Here is a 17,796-nt window from a genome sequence, read left to right on the forward strand (position 1 = left end):
TCTTAACCAAATTATTAATTTAATTAATTTCTTAAAACGACTCCTCAATGACATAAAATATTTCGCTAAATTGCTGCCTACTTTTTCCATTTATCAATTGAATATTTTTGGTAAGGCGTCCCCGAGATTTCTGAAAATCAAAGATTCAATTAAAAGTCCACTTCTTTTTCATGCTTATATTAATTTTTAAATAAATTTATTTTTGTGCACCTTTGCAGACAAGTTGCAAAAATAAACGCTCAACACGACATTGAAAAAAAATCTCGTCGGTTTTCAAAGATTCCTAAAAATCTAAGCATTAAGCTGCACAACATATAGAAATATAAATACAGAAAATCATTAAGCAAAATACGCGATTTTTTATTTATACAGAGTACAATTTAGGCTTCGATCTAATATTTTTCTTAAGCCTTAAAAAGCAAATTTGGTATTTAGTCTAACTTAAAAGTACAAAGAGCACAATGTATACATATTTAGCATATCCATATCGTTTGATTTGATTTGTTTTTGTTTTCTTGAATTCAGCAAAACATAATTTGATTTTCTCTTTGAAAATGAAGCGAGAAACGGGTCTCCTCCACTCTTGGTTTGTATATATAGAGATTTCTTGTATATAGCTTGTATATGTAGGTTGTATATATATATATTGTATATATCTATGTATATAACAGGCATTCATGCACACACAAATATTTATATTTATATTGGAGTTCCTTACGTGTGAGAAAAATACGATCAAAAATCATTATATATGGTTTTTATATGTCTCAGGTTTGTCTTTCATAACTTATTTCTGTCTTTCGAGGAAGTTGTACTTTGATGATTTACTTTTTTTTGTGGGCTAGTCTAGGTATTGCTAGGAGTTGTATAATTCTATACACAAATATTGCATTTGTCTGCCACTCTTCCTTTGAATTCTTGGGAACGAATGGTCAAAAAATATATTCGAAAAAATGTTTTGTCTATCTCTCTTTTGGGCTTAATAACTAAATATTTGGAATTGGAGCGAAGGTTTTTCATAATATATATAGCGTATAAAGGAGTATGTTTGTAATAAAATTAGCTTGTACATAAGTAGTAAAGAAGTATACATTAATGGAATTAATGGTAGCTTTGAGTTGATTCCGTTTGCGTTTCTATATCAATTGATCGTCTCGTTGTTGTGCTGGGCTTTAAAATTATTTTGTTCTGTTCTTACACTTGTAAATGCCGACGAAAAGTCTTCAAAAGAGTTTTAGTTGGGTCTGCTGAGGAGGTCTGCCTGCAGACGTTTTCTTTTAAGAGAAAAGGCAACTTCTACGCTGGCGGTGAATGATGGGTAGAAAGTGTGTACAAAGAATTTAGCTAAATTAAATAATAAATGGTAGGCCCTAACTAAAATTAAATTCTCAGTTACTAAATCTAGATACGCAATAAAAAATGGATTCTAGTTATGTTTTTGCTGCTCCGGTGAGGGGGTAAAGGTGATTGGATTAGTCGTTTTTGATTGCTGGCGAAATTGAAACCACAACCATTAACAAATTTTGGCAACTCTATCTGCTGAAAATAGAAAATCAATTTGTTAGCGAGCCAAAAGGAAAAACGTTTCAGAACCATAGGTACTTAAGTACTTTTTAGAAATTGAGAAATAAATTAAAACATTAAGTAAGCTTATGGTTCTGAGTACATACAAAGAAACAGGCATACTTACAACTAATTAAATAAACATATAGCAGTTAAAACAGCACAATTTGATTCATTATTGATTCATGGGTGGCATGGGGCATATGGTACACTTGGTGCTATCCATAAAATTTGGCGGGCCACCTGTGAAGGAGAAATTGGTATAATTAAGGTGGGATAAATGGTGGGCTTACAAAACGTAGATCAAGCTAGAAAAACAAGTCGAACAACCCGGTAACGCCTATTTCAGAAAGACCCGACTCAACTCCCGCTTTGCATTTGTTTTGTCGCTGGACGGTGATCTGGAAACGGTCGCACCATCTCTCTTGCTGTCGTCTTACCATGCATGTGGTTCAGGTGCCTGCTGCCAGCAGTGCCCTGGTGGTGGCTGTAGAGGCTACCCAGGGGGGGCACATTGTAGGGTGGTGGCGGTGGAGGTGGCATGGCCAAAGATTGCTGTTGTTGTTGTTGCTGGAGCTGCTGATGCTGGCTGCGTACGTGCATGTATGCTGCTGCCGTCGGCGGTGCAGAAAGCTGTATGGTTGCTGTGGGCTGGATCGGTGGAGGTGTAGGTGTGCTGGGTGGTGTGTTTGTGCTTTGACAGGGACTGTTCAAGTTGCGGGTCACCGCATTGTTCGATATTTGCTGGAGCAACCGACAGTCGGCTGCGGTATAGACCGGCGGGGATGGCTCGTGTTGCGAGCTGCTCGGTTGCTGCTGGTACTGCATGTGGTAATGCTGCTGCTGCTGATGCACGTAACCGCTGTCGCAGGACGATATGGAACCTGTTGGGTGTGAAATGAGGGTAAAGAATATGTCTCAGATGGCGGCCGTGAAATGGTGACCTCCATACGGAATTCATTTCATGGTACCACGTGGTGCAAGTGTGCGTGTTGTGTTTGCGTGTTATATGTTTGCGTTTGTGTAGCCGACAACCAACCAATTCCAACCCAACCACCAAAAACTATACTTTTCAAATGCAAGCAGGGAACAGAGTCTAAAGCGCAACTAACAGGTATGAATAACTGGCGACTACAATTTATTTATCGGGATCCGATTGTTAAGTATACTCATGTAGACGGTGCGTTTCATCTTGATGCTTGTAGTTTTTACAGCGCTCAAAAAATAACAGACGCACTACACGAGTATATTTAGCATCGGGTTTTAGTAGCAGCTAATGACATATTTTTAGTCGATATACATCTACGATCTTAGGACAAAGCACTTACCGGAAGTCACGGATTTGCGCAATGGTAAATCGCGAAACGTAGTTACACTACTGCTCTCCAGGGAGAGATCTACCGAGGGTAGGGGCGGCGGCGGAGCTGGAGTGTCCGAGTGCGACCGCTCGTGGATGGCGCGAGAGGGCATAATGTTGCCTGCAAAGGAACAGGTTTAGTTAGTGATATAAAAGGAGGCATAAAACTATATAATCTCTTTACCTCCAGAAGCCAACCGTCGGTGGGAGCAGGGACTAGGACTCGGCGTACACTGGGCATTGGCCACGGCACTGGTCGCCGGTGAGGTGACCACTCCTCCAGGCGACGGTGTGCTGAAACCATGTGCCGCATGCATGTGATGTAGTGGAGGAATCACACCGGCCATTGTGGATCCGTGACGCGGCACGAATGGCTGGTGCGGCCGAATCTTAGAGGACTCCGACAACGATAGCATCTTCTTGACTGCCTGCGGCGAAGCTGTGCCGAACTTTGGACCGTTGTTATGCATCTGTCTTCTTTGATGATCGCTGGTGGAACTCGTTGAGCTGGTTGTCGAAAGGGTAGGTGAACTTGGATGCCTCTTGCGCAGCGAGAGGGAGGAGTTCGGTGCCGAGCTGGAGCTGGTATGGGAATATATGCTCAATTGGTCGCCGGCATTGAGGCTGGAACTGCCACCGCCGCCTCCGCCGGAACTGCCACCGCCACCGCCACTTATGCTGCCTCCACCACCGCTTCGGTGTGAGGTATTTCCGTGCGAGATGCTGCCCGAGTATGTAGATCCGTGCGCCGGCTCGCATTCCAGCGAAAATTTGTGCAAGAGGTCCTCGTCACTGAGTATTTTGAGGCTGTTGAGATATGCTTTCACCCGACGGACCATCTGCGCCTCCTCAAACATCTTCTTGGGATTGGGCGCCGCCGTCGACTTCTTGCGCCGCTTGATAGTTGCCTGGCCGGCATTGGCGGCGATAACTGTGCCAGCGGCAGCGTTGCTCTGCGACGCAGACATCTGATTGAGCGAGAAGAGAGCGTTCGAGGGAGACTGCCCCTTGAGCTCAAGGATCGACAGCAGATCGTATGGTGAACTGCACATGTGCGTGAGCAGGCGTACCTCCTTGGCCAGCATACGCAGCTTTTCAAAGTTGATTAGGCCGTCCACTCTCGTATCATTGCCCAGGTGAATAAAGGTGAGATCCTTCTTGACAATCGGATAGAACGGGATGATGGGGTGCTGAGCCAGCAGTTCGGCGGACACTAGTTGCCGATACTTGCTCATGTTGCGCGAGGGATCCATTAGGTCCTGCAGGTCGTTGAACAACCTCTGGTATTTGGAGGGCAGCTTCTCCCACGTTTGACGCAGCCGCGACACAGCGCCGTGTCCAAGTCCGGAGACGATTGCAAACATGGAGTTAAAGTTGCGGCACTCCTTGCAGTGGCGCGCTATCTTGATAAACTGTTTGACTATCTTCATGCGGCGAACAATGTTGTGTTCGGCACAAATCTCACTCACAACCCAAAACATTTCGCGATTTACCAGTTCAGCAAACTTGCTCAGCATTGGCACTCCGTAGCGCGAGCGTAACTCGAACAGTTCGTCCACGTATTCGGTGGACTCAATCTGACGGAAGTTGGCAAAGTCCTGTAGAGTGAGCTGAATGGCCAGCTCGTATGCATTCAGATGCAGGAAGTGCACGTTCGACTCGCGTACCAGCTCCAAGGCCAGTTCGTCTGGAACCAGCGGTTCGGTGCTATCGTTTAACTTGAGGTAGTAACGCGCCGCAAAGCTTATTCGTTCGGCCAGGTTCTGCAGCTGATCGGGCAAACGGCGCTGCTTTACCATACCCCCGTCGCCTACACTCACTTCGCATAGCGAGAAATTGGAGCTAGGGTCGTGAATTCCAAACTCCTGCAGTGTCAGCATTACGACCTCGTGGGCCGTCGTCTCCTTGTAGATGAGCACATATTTGCATGTCTGGTCTGCCTTGTACACCTTAAGCACGTGGTCCGGGTAGTCGGGCAAAAGGTGCGATTGCGTCGAGTTTGTCGTCAAAGTACTGGCCGCTGATGGCCGATGAATGTGGGCATTTAGGTAGTTCACTTGCAATCTTCCTCCACCGTTTCCACCCGCATCGCTGCCTCCATCATAGTTGAGGCTCGTTAAATCCGGATTCGATTGCGACTGGTAGAGCCGGCCACTCCCGCTGACCGTGCAGCCGTTGATAGACGACTGAGTGGAACTGCTGCACGAGCTGACCGCAGAAAGTTTTGACTTGGGATCGTTGAGCAGCGTATCCGAGGAGTCGTTAAGACTGCTGCCGTGATTTTGCTTATTGAGCAAATTCATCTTTGCCAGCGCTTTCTGCAGCCGTCGCTTTGGCGCCAGAGTCATAAAACCGCCCTTCGTGTCCTGCTGATCCGAATTGGCGCCGGTCGACTTCTTGGCCGAGCTGTTATTAACGCTTTGCAGGAGCTGCTGCATAAAATTGGAGGCCATGTTGCCGCTTCCACTCACTGGCGGCGTTTGCGGTGGAGCGCAGTCCGGCTGATCAAGTAGCATATCGACGGAACTAAGGCGCACCATGTGCGCCCGATTTGAGGCACTGACGCCGGACAATTCGTCGGTGGTGCTATCCGAGCGACCGTGCAACTTAGCAATGTCATTGGCGCAAATCCGTCTTGGACTTCGCACGGTCTTGAAACTGCCGCTGCCCGCAGAAATGCTTCCGGATCCAGCTGTTCCACCGCCATGCTCAAGTGCCTGCATAATCTCCTTGAAGCCAAGCAGGTTGCTCTTAACGCTGATGCTCAAATGGGTGGTGCCCGTGAGAATCTCGTGGGCTCGCTTGCTAGTCACATGGTCCAGCGACTGTCCGTTTACTTCGTGAATCTGATCGCCGCGCTTTAGGCCCACATCCTGTGCCTTTGATCCCGGCTCGACATGCGAAATGTATATGCCCACGGCTGCGTTTCCGGTGGCTATGGCGACGCCACGAAGCTCGTAGCCGCCGACGATGCGAAAGTTGAGCGGCTCGTCCCGTGAAGATCGAGTGAGGGTACAGCTGCGCATCCGCGCTTTAGCGGCACAGGCTATGTGCAACAGGCGCAGCTGGCTGAGCAACTTTTTGCGCTCTAACAGTGCCTCAAAGACCTCTAGAAACTCCATCATCTCAAAGTCCGCCTCGAAATCGGTGAAGTGGTTGTTCACCCAGAGAAGCACGACGCGAGTAACGCGATCTCGCAGTTCCTGCGTCTTGTGCGCATCCACCTGCTCCAAGTCGAACCAATGCAGCAACTTACTGGTCACCTCTTGTGGGTTTTGAATAAAGATGCGGTGTGTGAGCAAAAAGTCCTCCACGTATGTGGGGTCGGTCATCGAGTTTTCTTCGACCAGCTGCTGTAGCAGACGCTCCGGAGTACCACGGATAACTACGTGACCACGCTTCATGTTTAGGGAAGCCGAAGCTCCAGTGGCTGCTCCGCCACTGCCACCAGAGTCAGTGCCGGCACCGCCAATGGACCGGAGTTCTGTGACCATGACTACGAAACCGTTCTCGTCCTCATGCCGTCGAATATTCTCCTCGCCTTGATGCTGAATACGGTAGTAGTCCGTCTGCGTGATGCAGACAAATTGGCAGTCGTCGCACTTGGTTCGCATCACACCTCGGTGGTAGAGCTTGTCCATGGTGGGAAGAATGCCAAAGGAGTCTCCCATCTGCAACTCTTCGCGGCTGCCGTTTGCATGCTCGATCTCCACCGCTCCGTTTATGAGCACCGACCAAGAGTCCAGTTCCTCACCATCTGACATGACGACGGTGCCCGCCTTGTCCACCACGGCGAATACCATCACGGAACATAGTGCTCTTCGTACTGCCAGCGTTATGTTGGTGAAAGCTTTTAGGCCCTGCGTGAACTCCAGAAGTACCTCCACATCCTCCTCGCTGCGCTCCGCGGGATCCTTTTCCAAACAGTCACGTACTGCATCGCGCACGGTTAGACTCTACGTAAATTAGAAAAGAAGTCAAATAAATGATCAGAATTGCTCTAGTATAATGTTCTCTCATTTTGATATGACTTTCCAATGCATCGTTATAATGTATACATTCAACGTTTTGTGCACTCACATCCATGCTTTCCGCCAGATCCTCCTCGTCAGAGTCCACGACGGACTCCACCAGCCCGGAGAGGTCAATCTCCTCGGCCTCCAGCGACGAGGCATAGTTCGAGGCCATTGTATCGCTGCCGCTGTACGCCGAACTGGTGTCACTGGAGTGCGAGCCCCGGTTGCATTTTTGGTGCAGTTCCGGCCGGTTGATTGTCGTCGAGCTGCCCACCACCGCTCCTGTGCCTGCTATGCTTGTGGGTGGATACTGTGGGAGAGAGAGGTCAATTTAATTGAGGTACAATAAAGAAATCTGCGCGCACTCACATGATGTCTGATATGGTGATACGGATCCATGAGGGGTAGCTTTTGCTCTGGATGCTGCCTACAACGGCATGCCAACCTTGCCCCGCCTGATGTGATATGTGATGAGATTAGACCTTATACTTAACTGAAAAGGTTGAGAAAGGACCATGGTAAGCAAGGAAAGGAGGATAGTGTAATTATGTTATAATAAAATTAAAATATCCATTTATTTTCGACATAATAAGACGCATTTTTGTTGTAATATATATATAATATATTTTATCATAGATAAAATCAACAATAGCAGCGACGTTTTTAACTGCCATTTGTACATTGTTTGGCTTTCTAACCGAAAACAATTGGACAACAGATTAGCCATTGTATTGTTTTGGGCTAATTTAAAGAAAGGGTGGCCCAAATTGGCGGCTCATAGAAATCGCGGATGTAGTGGCATCTGCAGAGCTTTGATTGCGATGCACACGGCGCTCGAAAACAAAGGTTTTCGAAACGACAACAAACGAAATTGCTGTGAGAGTTTGTTAGCCAATTCTTATTCGGCTTTTTGTTTGCTGTTGCTGCTTTTGTTTTTTAATTTTTGGTTTTTTCATTGGACCATTTGCTGCCCGCACTAACACACTTTCATTTTCCGACACAACAAACACAATGCTGCCAATAAATTAAGGCAAACAAAAACAATCGGAGAGCGAGCGAAAATTCTCATGGAATTAATTTTTTTTCATTTCAAATTTTACGCTCTATAACGAAAAAAAGAGAGAATTTGAAGCAGTCTTGTTTTTCTCTCATTTTTTTTAACAGTGGGCATGTGTGTGGGAGCCGAAGCTGCTACTGTACGTGAGAGCGATTGCTATGTGTGTGCATGTGTGCGTGCGACGGGGGCGAGCGACACAGAAAAATAATAACAAAAATGGAAACGAAAATTGTAGGCGACGACATCCGCTGCGCGGATAAGCCGTGCACAACAATAATAATAGGAGCATTGCAAAATCAAAGCGTAGTAAATAAAACACACTTTGCACCACCCACACAGACACCACGGGCACCAACACACTCGCACAGTCAGCAGATATGGGCGTGTTTGCTGCAGTTGAATGGTTTTTGCGGGCTGCAAGGGCCCTCCAGTTGCGGGGGGAGTGGGGGTCAGTGTTTATGTCGCTGCACTTGCTAATTATACGCACTTTTTTTTTAGCCGCAAGTTTCCCAGTTTCCCAGCTGCCCTTTTTGCGTACACTGCTGCATAAAGAGATTCAGGCAGCGTGTGTGTGTATTGGTATTGTGCTGCGCATTGTTGGAATTTCTTTCACTCACACACACGCACACACACACATCTCGACGAGGAAAAGTGGCTGGTGCACTGGAGTTTTCGGTGCGCTTTTCGCTTTCAGCTGCGTGGCCGAGTGTGTCCGATGCTTTTTCGATTTGCTTTCATTTGGTGTATTAGTTTTTCGATTCGAGGGCGACCGTTTAATTTAGAAAAATTAAGTAGCTGAAAACTAAAAGTCCGACGCGTCTTACAGTGTGACCACACCGCTCAGTGATACCAGGTTTTCTAGACTGTCTATGACTATCGCTGCTCTGCGGTATTTAAATACCGATGGATTGGTATCGATTGTTGACCCATCGATATGTTCGCTAGTATCACTTTTGTCCGCTAGTAGCGCCACTGCTGTTTCAAAAAATAACCGCTGATCTAAAATCGGTTCTGTTTGCTTCATTATGCTTACAAGTTTTTTTTATAGATGGCGCCCGGGTGATATTATCAATAACTAAAAACTTCAGGTAAACAAGAAATTTATTAATAAAAAAAGCCAGAAAATATAAATGCCGTTTGTGAGGATTTTATTTTATTTTATAATCTAATGCAATTTTTTCCATTTCAAAAAGCGTACAATTCTGAGTTTCATCTTTAGAGTTCTTTTATTAAACATGATTGTGCTCAACGATTTTCTTTTCTTGTTTCTACGTTTTGCTTATTTATAATTTGAGTTACACTGATCTTTAGCAAGGAAAACGTATCGGTTATTTTATGGCTATGCTAAATTAAAATAATTACGTTTAATTTTATTTAATGCTTGAAATAAATTCCTTTTATTCGAAATGGGAATTTAACCAGAAATATTTTAAATATATGAAATACATGAAAACCATTGAACTCGTAATTAAAATATGGTAAATGTCGTCTATCATGCAAATTTAAAACGATCTTACAGCTATGCTTATATTTAAAACTAATTTTCTTAGATCGAATTGATATAACTGCATATCTTTTTTTCAGCGAAACCTTTTCAAGCTTGTGATAGAATACAAAGTAATACAAAGAAGTTCAAAAATGATTATTTTAGACTTTGTACAGCACAAAAAATAGCAGGGAAAAGGCACAGTAAACATTTGGTTGAACAAAATACATTTTTGATATGCGTCTAATTGACTTTTGTGTAGACTAGATTTCAAAACGAATGTCTGCGATTAGCCTAGGTTTTTAACTCGAAAGAGTTTAGATTTGCAGAAATACAAAGCAGTTTGCACAATTGTTTTCACATTTCTTTGTTTAAACAGTTATTGTCAAAATTATATGCAGGCTTTAAATACTTTTTTCCATCGCGATACATCGTCAGAATGCAATTTTAATTTTAGGAAAAGGGGCAGCAACGGCAGGTGGACATTACTTAGTTTTTATAAATATAGACTCATTTCATGTTACTCTAGTAAATATGTAAAGCATAATTGATTTGATAGATAGCGTTCAGGTGGAGGAGCGATAGGTACACACATATGTCAATGTTTTCATTTTTCGATTCCATTTAATTATCCATTGGATAGAATGCACATATATTACCATACGGAGTTTACTACCAATATTATTTACATTTAAACTCTTTTAATGTGTATTATTCGAAGGATTTCATAAGCTATTCACTTGATTGTGTCCTTACAAGTATAATATTTGTTAGCGATTCCTGTGTTTTACCGTACAAACAGTCGTTACCTCTGATATACATAACTTGATCATTTCCGCTTGGGCATATCCAGTGGAAAGAAATGTAACGTATTAAATTCGGGGATTGGTTTTCGATCATAAGCTTATCATTACTAAGTTCTCTACATGCATTCCTCTTTAAAAGTACATTACTCCTGGATAGCTGTCAAAATTGATAATTGAGTTTTTACCTGCTAAAATCGTGTTCAATTCGTGTTGCTACACCTAGAATGCTGAATGCTTCAATACATGTGTGTATGGGTCTGTGGCTTAAAACCTAGATTCTTGCGCTGCAGATACAAATGTATCTCACGGAAAGTGGGTCGACTTGACTCGTCGCGCTGCCAGCACTCGCACATCAGATCGTAAATCTCGCGCGGACAATTCGGCGGCATTGGCAAAAGTTCCTAAAAATACGAGGCAACATAATTCATTGACCGACCACTTTTATAAATATTTCTATAGCCACTCACATGCATTTTGTAGTCGCGGTATATGAGCCCGATGTTTTCAATTACACTTTTGTCCGACAAATGCTCGTAGGGCTGTTCCCTGGCGAAAGTCAATATCTCCCACAGGGCAACTGCGAAGGACCACACATCCGACTTGGTTGTGAACTTGCCCTGCAAAAAAGTTGTAAAGCCAAGAATGTTAAAAACTTACTGAAGAGTTAGGAAATCTATTAAATATTTGGAAATATGTTTTAATACTTTCGATAAATTACACATAAAGTTTATCACTAGTAGAAATCAATAATTAGGTTGTTGGCTTATAGCTATAAGTATCTACTAAGGTATATACTTAGGATTTGCTTTTGGCTTCAAAAACACACCATGCTCCTATGCACAAAACGCTGTTCATGTATCTAAAACCTTCTGCTGGCTTTCATTATACGCAACAGCGTTTCGCATCCCGCCCCCTTATCAATTCTGATTTTTCCTGCAGTGCTATCCACTCATTCGTTCGCTTATTTGGGCCCTGATAAACCCCTCTGGAAACCTCTGAAAGCATCCTTTCCTGCAAACTCGTACTTGTATGTAGACTTCCTGCCTCCCAGAGGCTCTTTGTTTTTATCTGTCATATTGTGTGGCATGTGGCAATGTTTGTGCATATTCATGTACATTTCGTTCCGTTTGCTTTTCGTAGTCTGCCCAAAAATCTGCACCCTGGTTCTGCTGTAGTTAATTAATTTAGTTGGTGCGGTTTTCGCTCGGGGATTTATAAAATATTTTACTCGGATTTTGGTTACTTTTACCCGCTGCTGTATGTTTTTTCCTATTCTGTACTCTTGTTATGCCATTGCGTAAAAACGTTTTTTCGGTAAAAAAAAAAAGGAATACACTTAGTACACAGGAAGAGTTGAGTTCCCAAAGGGTTAATGGACTCCACACGTTTGTTAATTAACCAGCCGCCTAATTGGCGTTACATTTTGCATTATTTTACTGATTTGAAGTGGGCGTTTACTTCAACGTACCACATTAAAATCTGAATTTATTTTCAAAAGTCAAATATAGAAACAAAGATACTACTTTGATAATAGATTGTTCGCCTTGGAGAGGAATTAACACAACCCAATTTCGCAGCCTAAATATCTTGGGCTTAATAACTATAGCTACTCGTACAATTGAGCTGCGAAAATTGGTATTGAGGAACCCACTTGTTGTCGGTCCGTTTTATTAATTAAATTGGAGTTCACTAAGCCCATCTTTGTTACGCTTTAATTAGTGTGTAGATATACCTACAAGGTGATGTGATGATACCAAACAAGAGCAATTTAAAAGCTTGGTTATAGTTGCTAGATTAAACATATATCATCATTAGCTAGGTTACTTCTAATGCCTACCTTGCAACCCAGCAAATCTTAGTTTTGAATGGGTTATTGTAAATATTAGTTCATGCTCTATGTAATATAGTATGTATATTAGTAAAGCTTACCAGTAGGACGCTCTCCCAGGCCATCCACCGAATGGGCATGGGCTGGCTCTGTCTGCCGGTGAAGCCCTCCAGTTGGCAGTAGTCGGTCGCGTAGGCCGAGCGATTTATCACAGTGCCGATGGAGCAGACTTTGACGCACAGTTCGGGGCCAATGATGCAGCTCCTGGAGGAAACAAGGAAACAAGGACATGGCAATTAAAAAATAAATACCAGAAGGTAAATATTGAGCGAAAGAGCTAAACCACCCCAAAGACAGTCGTGCAATGTCAAGGATGCCAAATATTTGCAGTTGCTTAGACAAAAGAGCGCCCCGAGTGCTTTACGTCCAGTTTATTTTTAAAACGAGTTGACTTTTCCTTGCAAATACTTTACATACTTAGCTTACATTTATTAAGTTAAAGTTAATGCGTGGGTTTTTAGTGGAAAAAAGACGTGTCTTCTTTTTCTAGAATTTAGATAGATATGTTTGCACATTGGCCGACCCGTACTTATATGTGATTAAAAGAATTACAGTTGCCAGGATATTAAACATCCTATCTACAGAAATGTGTGGGCTTTCACGTTGAATTCAATAAGTGCCTCTTTTCTCTTAATCTGAGGCATCAACATTGAAACTAATTATCGACCACTTGGTAAGGTGAGGAAGGGGGCAGGGGGAAGTTTCCTCTCCGACACCGCCATTGAGTGGAAGGCTGATCAAATATGCAAGGACCAGACCAAGTGGGCTGAAGGACTGAGCGCCCTGCGTTTCAGGACTAATCTCCTGCAGTGGAGCATAAAGTGAGCCATAACCCATCAGGCGAGCGGTCTGACAAGCATAATTTCCTGTCTCTCAATATTGAAAAAAGGATATAAGGTCCTGTCATATTGCAAATAAAATGTAAGCTTGAAGTGCTACGAGCGACGTCGTTGTCTTGACATGTAATGCGTTTAGACCAAACAGCAAACCACATGTCGAGTACGGAACGAAAACGAGAAATGGGGTCGAAAAGGGCAAGTTGCAACCCTCGGATAGACAACTGTTTCTGATTTCGGCGCATTATAGATTTCTATTTCCAGGACGTGTCAACAGTTCAGCAGTTCGAACGAGTACGAGTTTCAGTATGAGTATGAGTATGAGGTGAGCTGAGTGAAAGGTTTAATTTTCAACAAACATGCGAAGGGGCGGGAACACTTGGATTGCGGATTGTGGATGGCTGGCTGGCTGAGTGAGTAGTTAAGTAGGCTTGCCAGGGCTGTTTATGGATTGGCTTGAATTTCCATCATTGTGCCTTAGACAGCCACTGACAGTGACGTCGACACGTGTCGAGGCTTCTCGAGCTGAAAACCGAGACCAGTACAAACGTACACACTCATTACATGGTTCCGATTACTTCTGAAAAAGTAATATATTCCCGGCCCATTAAAGTGACTTTCTACAACATTTGATTCCACAAAAGTAGGTAAGTGTTTTCTAAAGGGTAGGGTTATAGAGTTTCGAATTGGCAGCACCGTTTAGTTTCGAGTAGTGACGAATCGCATCGAGGTAACTGCTAAAAATGATACATAAGAATAATCCTTTTTTTTGTCGCAAATATTCATAAGTGCAACTCGCAAGGGCTCATTGCAATTTTCTGAATAACAGCGAGATAAATTCAGTTTAAATCAATTGTTCCCAAGGGAGATACATGCAGCATGCATATGAATTGATTAATTGGAAAGCTTGTATCAATTGCCATGACTCCATGACTCACCGGATATTTTACGTACTTGTATGCAGTCGACATACGACATACAATTAATTAAAACATCAGCAGCAACACTTTGATGGTAATAGCCCTCCCGTGCGACTGAAAGAGCCAAGTTCCAGGAATCGAAAGCAAGCTGCGCCTGGGGACTTGGCCAACAATTTCACATGTCAACGCATGCAAAAATGAAACGAGGACGGAACTATGTCACATGGGGGTTGCGAACCTGATCAGGTGGAATGTGGAATGTGGCAGGGGGAATCGTTAGGAGGTGGTGCCACTGCTGCCAATAAAGGTCAAATTAAGGGGTCGCAGCGGAAGGTCGCTGACTGCTGCGCATGCATTTAACCTCTGACATGGCGACGCGTTCAAATAAAATGAAAATACACCAGCAGCAGCAGCAGCAGCAGCAGCAGCAGATGCAGTAGCATCCACATCCGCATCCGCATGGCGGGAATAGCTCCGGGTTGAGCTTCCCTCGGGTGGAGCTACTAACGTTGCCATGACACCGCCGGACATTCCGAAATACTCCTGGGCCATCGGAGTGGGAAGTAATGCTCAGCCAGGCGGCAGTAGTTGCCATGTCAGAACTATTGATTGACTTCGGGAAAGCAATACGGCAGTGGAGGTAGCCAGGCACACTTTGCACTGATGCAAATTGCAATTTAAGCTCGCCAAACGCATAATCCCGACCAAGACGTATCAAAGTGTTTGGCCATGAATGGAGTAATGGTATCCGACTGGCAAATGCATGATTATTAGATGCAGCATGCTCTTTTGAAAGCACAGATTCAGTCAGATTCCAATGAAATGCCATATTTTCAGCATTAAGACTTTCACTTTTACTGCGTTATTAATGTGCATGTTCTGTTGCGTTTTTTTGTTGTCATTTTTGCTGTCTGGATTTTAATTAAAATTTGCACTGGGTAAGAGTTTGATAGGAGGTTGGTTTACCGCCTTTTTAATGTTGATTTTATGCAAATGACACTTGATTGGACGCAGGGAGTGTGAGGGGTCGCAATTGTGATTAAAGTGATATTAAAAGCCATTTTGTGCTGCTGCAGAATGGGGAAAATCGAAACTAACCATTCCAAAACTCACATTTTCCATAATATTTTATATTTCCATAAATATTTTTAAAACTAATTTAAAAGGACTTGCAAATATCATGTTGATAAGTTCAGAAGTTGCATTTAAAACCAAATGTACGTTTTGCTTTTACTGTTTTTTTTTACCGATTCAAGTTACAATACAAGTTTATAGGCACTTTTTTGTTAGGATTTGCATTACACTTCAGTGTCACAAAAAATATGCATATGTATGGGCAAAGTATTGATTTCGTATCAAGTCGCTAGCAGCAGGATTATTCAATGCAATGACCGAGTCCATAACGCTCAGCATCACATTAAAATTAATTAAACCACACTGACACCCCAAAACTCAACTCGATACGTACGTTCCTCATTACGGGAGTGCTTTTGCGGGCATATTTCATGTCATAAGCCCGGAATATCAACGATTGCCATTAAAGCGGCCACGCGATGCGTAGCTGAAAGCAGATTTGTGGCAGCATCAATTTCTGAAGGAAAGCATATTGCGCGGCAGGACAACAATGGGCAAGTCCAAGTTGGATGCCAACTAAATCCAATTACAGGCATTTCGCCGGCTCGCAAAGGAGCTGCCAGGATACGCAGGATACGCAGGATATGCAGGATATGCAGAGCACTGCACATCGAACACGTGTGCGCAACGAATTCTTCCATTGAATTTTTGGGTAATTCGGGGGTTGGGTGGGTTGGTCGCCGCCCCTTCTCCGGCGGAATGGGCACGGGTCCGTTGGGTTCGTCAGACATATTGCAAGCCGCCCGCAGCGCGCCATAAAGGTTTACTTTTCATTTACGCGCTGCGAAAAGGGGACAAAGGCACAACCCATACAGCTGCGCTGCACTCACACACACACATGCGCATGTGGAGGGGCACAGAGTCCTTGGCGAGGTCCTGTTATGGCTGCCCACTGCAGCAACGCCGAAAAATTGTAATTAAACTTAATCCGCTCAATTTGAAACGCACACCCAGGCCGTCAAAAGTGCCCTCCTTTCAGCTTCCGTGATCACAATGGCAGGCGGAATGGAATGCCTCCTTTCACTCGTAAGAGCCATGTATTCATTTAAAAAAATTCAGTTAATTTGGCCGGGCTGATTAAAATATTTATTGAAAAAATGAAAACTAAAACAAACACGCGTACTTCTTCGAATGCAATTATTTAATAGCAATTATGAATGTACATGCAAGCAAACAAAATGTATTGTTAATGGAAAACCTATAGAAAATAATATGTAACAGTGAAATGGGTATTGCAATCTGTTTTACAATTTGTTCATTAATTAAATACTTGTAGCTATGGGAACAAAATAAAAACAAAAGGGGTAAAAAAACAAAATAAAATAGAGATATACTTTGAAAGAGATATAATGGATATAACATAAGTTTGGATAATGTTCTGTGCAACGTAAGTACTAACCCTATATAAGTCACGTCTACAAGATTTGTCATGTAAATAACGATGAATTATAGTAGGTATATAAAGAGCTCAAACTTCGCCTAGAAGCTGTTGCTCCTGAAACGTGTTCGAAGTTTTGGATAGGCGGCGAAACTTTCCCGAGGAGACGAGGGCTGTTCTTACTGCCCGCTTGGGCAATTTAACTAAAAGCCCAATCAATCATCTTAGACGGGCCACCTCAAACCATTGCTTAATTTGCGCTCAACCCGCCAGAAGCCCCCCAACCCCAACCCCAACCCCCACCCCCGCCATTCGGGCGCCCCTGACAACTCGTGGACTCCTTTGTCAATGTAGGCACTTCGCGTCCGTCCCTCGCAACGGACTTTGAGGTAAACTCCTCATTGCGGTGCCCCAAGAGCTTTAATCCGCTTTTTGGTCGCTTTCCGAACTTTATCCTCCTGGTCCCGCCGCCACCTGCACCAGAACCAGAACCTGAATCTCAATCTGAGCCTGAGCCTGAGTATCTGAATCTGAATCTGATTGGGGCATATGCTGCAAGCGCTGGTCTGCACACATATTTGCCCAGCTGCCGAAAGGGTTGATTATTTGGGGAGCGGAAGGCTTAGGAATTGCTGCAACGAAAGCGCCCAAAGACGGCTTACGCCGGGCCTAAGAACTTAAAGGAGTCGGCATTCGCAAATGATGGCTCCTTTAAGGTAATTGCTTGGAAATAACCCAAGCTTAACGCCTTAGATTCTCAAAGCAATTTCCTATGAACGCAGTTTTAACGCTACATGTGAAGAGCAAAATGTAGAACCTTTAATTCCCCCAAAATCCCTACATAATACTGCAAATTGAATTCGCTACTGTAACGATGAATGGCTACTACCCAAAGTGCATTACTATGTAGTCATTATTCGATTAAAGTGAAAAAATCTGTGCAAATCCGGCGCATTCTATCTCTTAAATACCCTATTGTTTGGCCGCAGACTCAGCCAACTGCAGACTGCAAGCGAGGGACAATGACTACGATGCCGCCCATCTTACGATAACAAGAATAATCACCACGAGAATATAATTATGTCTGCTTTCTGCAATTATTTCAATTATGAGTATAAATACAAGCTGTTGCATTCACACCAGAAACCATGAAAACTTTTTGGCCGCCTGGTGCATGAAAATCTTGCACAATTTCCAGCGCATTCAGACTGAAAAAAGTGGCGGAAATGTTTTTTCTTAGCAGACGCTCTATGAAATACTTTATAATTTAAAGGTCTTCGGAAAAAATTAAGAATTTGAAAAAGTTCATTTATTATTTTTGAAACAATTTAGAGTTTAACAATTTAGATACTCAT

The 17,796-nt window shown here is 43.5% G+C and overlaps 2 protein-coding genes across 7 annotated transcripts in view; both read right to left on the reverse strand.

Moving 5' to 3' along the window:
- Positions 1-742: 742 nt before the first annotated feature.
- On the reverse strand, positions 743-8,853 carry LOC6527111 (rap guanine nucleotide exchange factor 2). 6 transcript variants are annotated; one of them, XM_039371405.2, is made up of 8 exons: positions 8,481-8,852; positions 7,306-7,429; positions 7,001-7,246; positions 3,105-6,876; positions 2,892-3,041; positions 2,004-2,447; positions 1,691-1,806; positions 743-1,536 (listed from the first exon to the last, which is right to left on the reverse strand). In XM_039371405.2, exons 2-7 carry the CDS (start codon positions 7,333-7,335, stop codon positions 1,739-1,741), a joined length of 4,710 nt encoding a protein of 1,569 aa, XP_039227339.1. In that variant the 5' UTR covers positions 7,336-7,429; positions 8,481-8,852; the 3' UTR covers positions 743-1,536; positions 1,691-1,738. The 6 variants fall into 6 exon arrangements, with proteins under 6 accessions (XP_039227339.1, XP_002088204.1, XP_039227340.1 ...); XM_002088168.4 differs by having other exon boundaries at positions 743-1,539; XM_039371406.2 differs by lacking the exon at positions 2,004-2,447.
- A 271-nt stretch (positions 8,854-9,124) lies between these two features.
- The window catches only part of LOC6527114 (discoidin domain-containing receptor 2), a 74,140-nt gene continuing 65,468 nt past the window's right edge, over positions 9,125-17,796 (reverse strand). The window contains exons 15-17 of the mRNA XM_002088171.4: positions 12,215-12,377; positions 10,753-10,902; positions 9,125-10,686 (exon numbers count right to left, since the gene is read on the reverse strand). Of these exons, the coding sequence (XP_002088207.2) occupies positions 10,522-10,686; positions 10,753-10,902; positions 12,215-12,377 (478 nt within the window). The 3' untranslated portion in view covers positions 9,125-10,521. The remainder of the gene's footprint in view (positions 10,687-10,752; positions 10,903-12,214; positions 12,378-17,796) is intronic.

The sequence above is a fragment of the Drosophila yakuba genome, chromosome 2L (assembly GCF_016746365.2).
Source record: "Drosophila yakuba strain Tai18E2 chromosome 2L, Prin_Dyak_Tai18E2_2.1, whole genome shotgun sequence".
Classification (NCBI taxonomy): domain Eukaryota; kingdom Metazoa; phylum Arthropoda; class Insecta; order Diptera; family Drosophilidae; genus Drosophila; species Drosophila yakuba.

Excerpts from the sequence above, each read along its gene's own strand:
- LOC6527111 (XM_039371407.1), bottom strand. The coding sequence starts at position 7,335 with ATGGATCCGTATCACCATATCAGACATCAT. Across the intron at positions 7,247-7,305 it reads ATCACCATATCAGACATCAT|TATCCACCCACAAGCATAGC; the intron begins GTGAGTGCGCGC and ends TCTCTCCCACAG. Across the intron at positions 2,448-2,891 it reads GCGCAAATCCGTGACTTCCG|GTTCCATATCGTCCTGCGAC; the intron begins GTAAGTGCTTTG and ends CACACCCAACAG.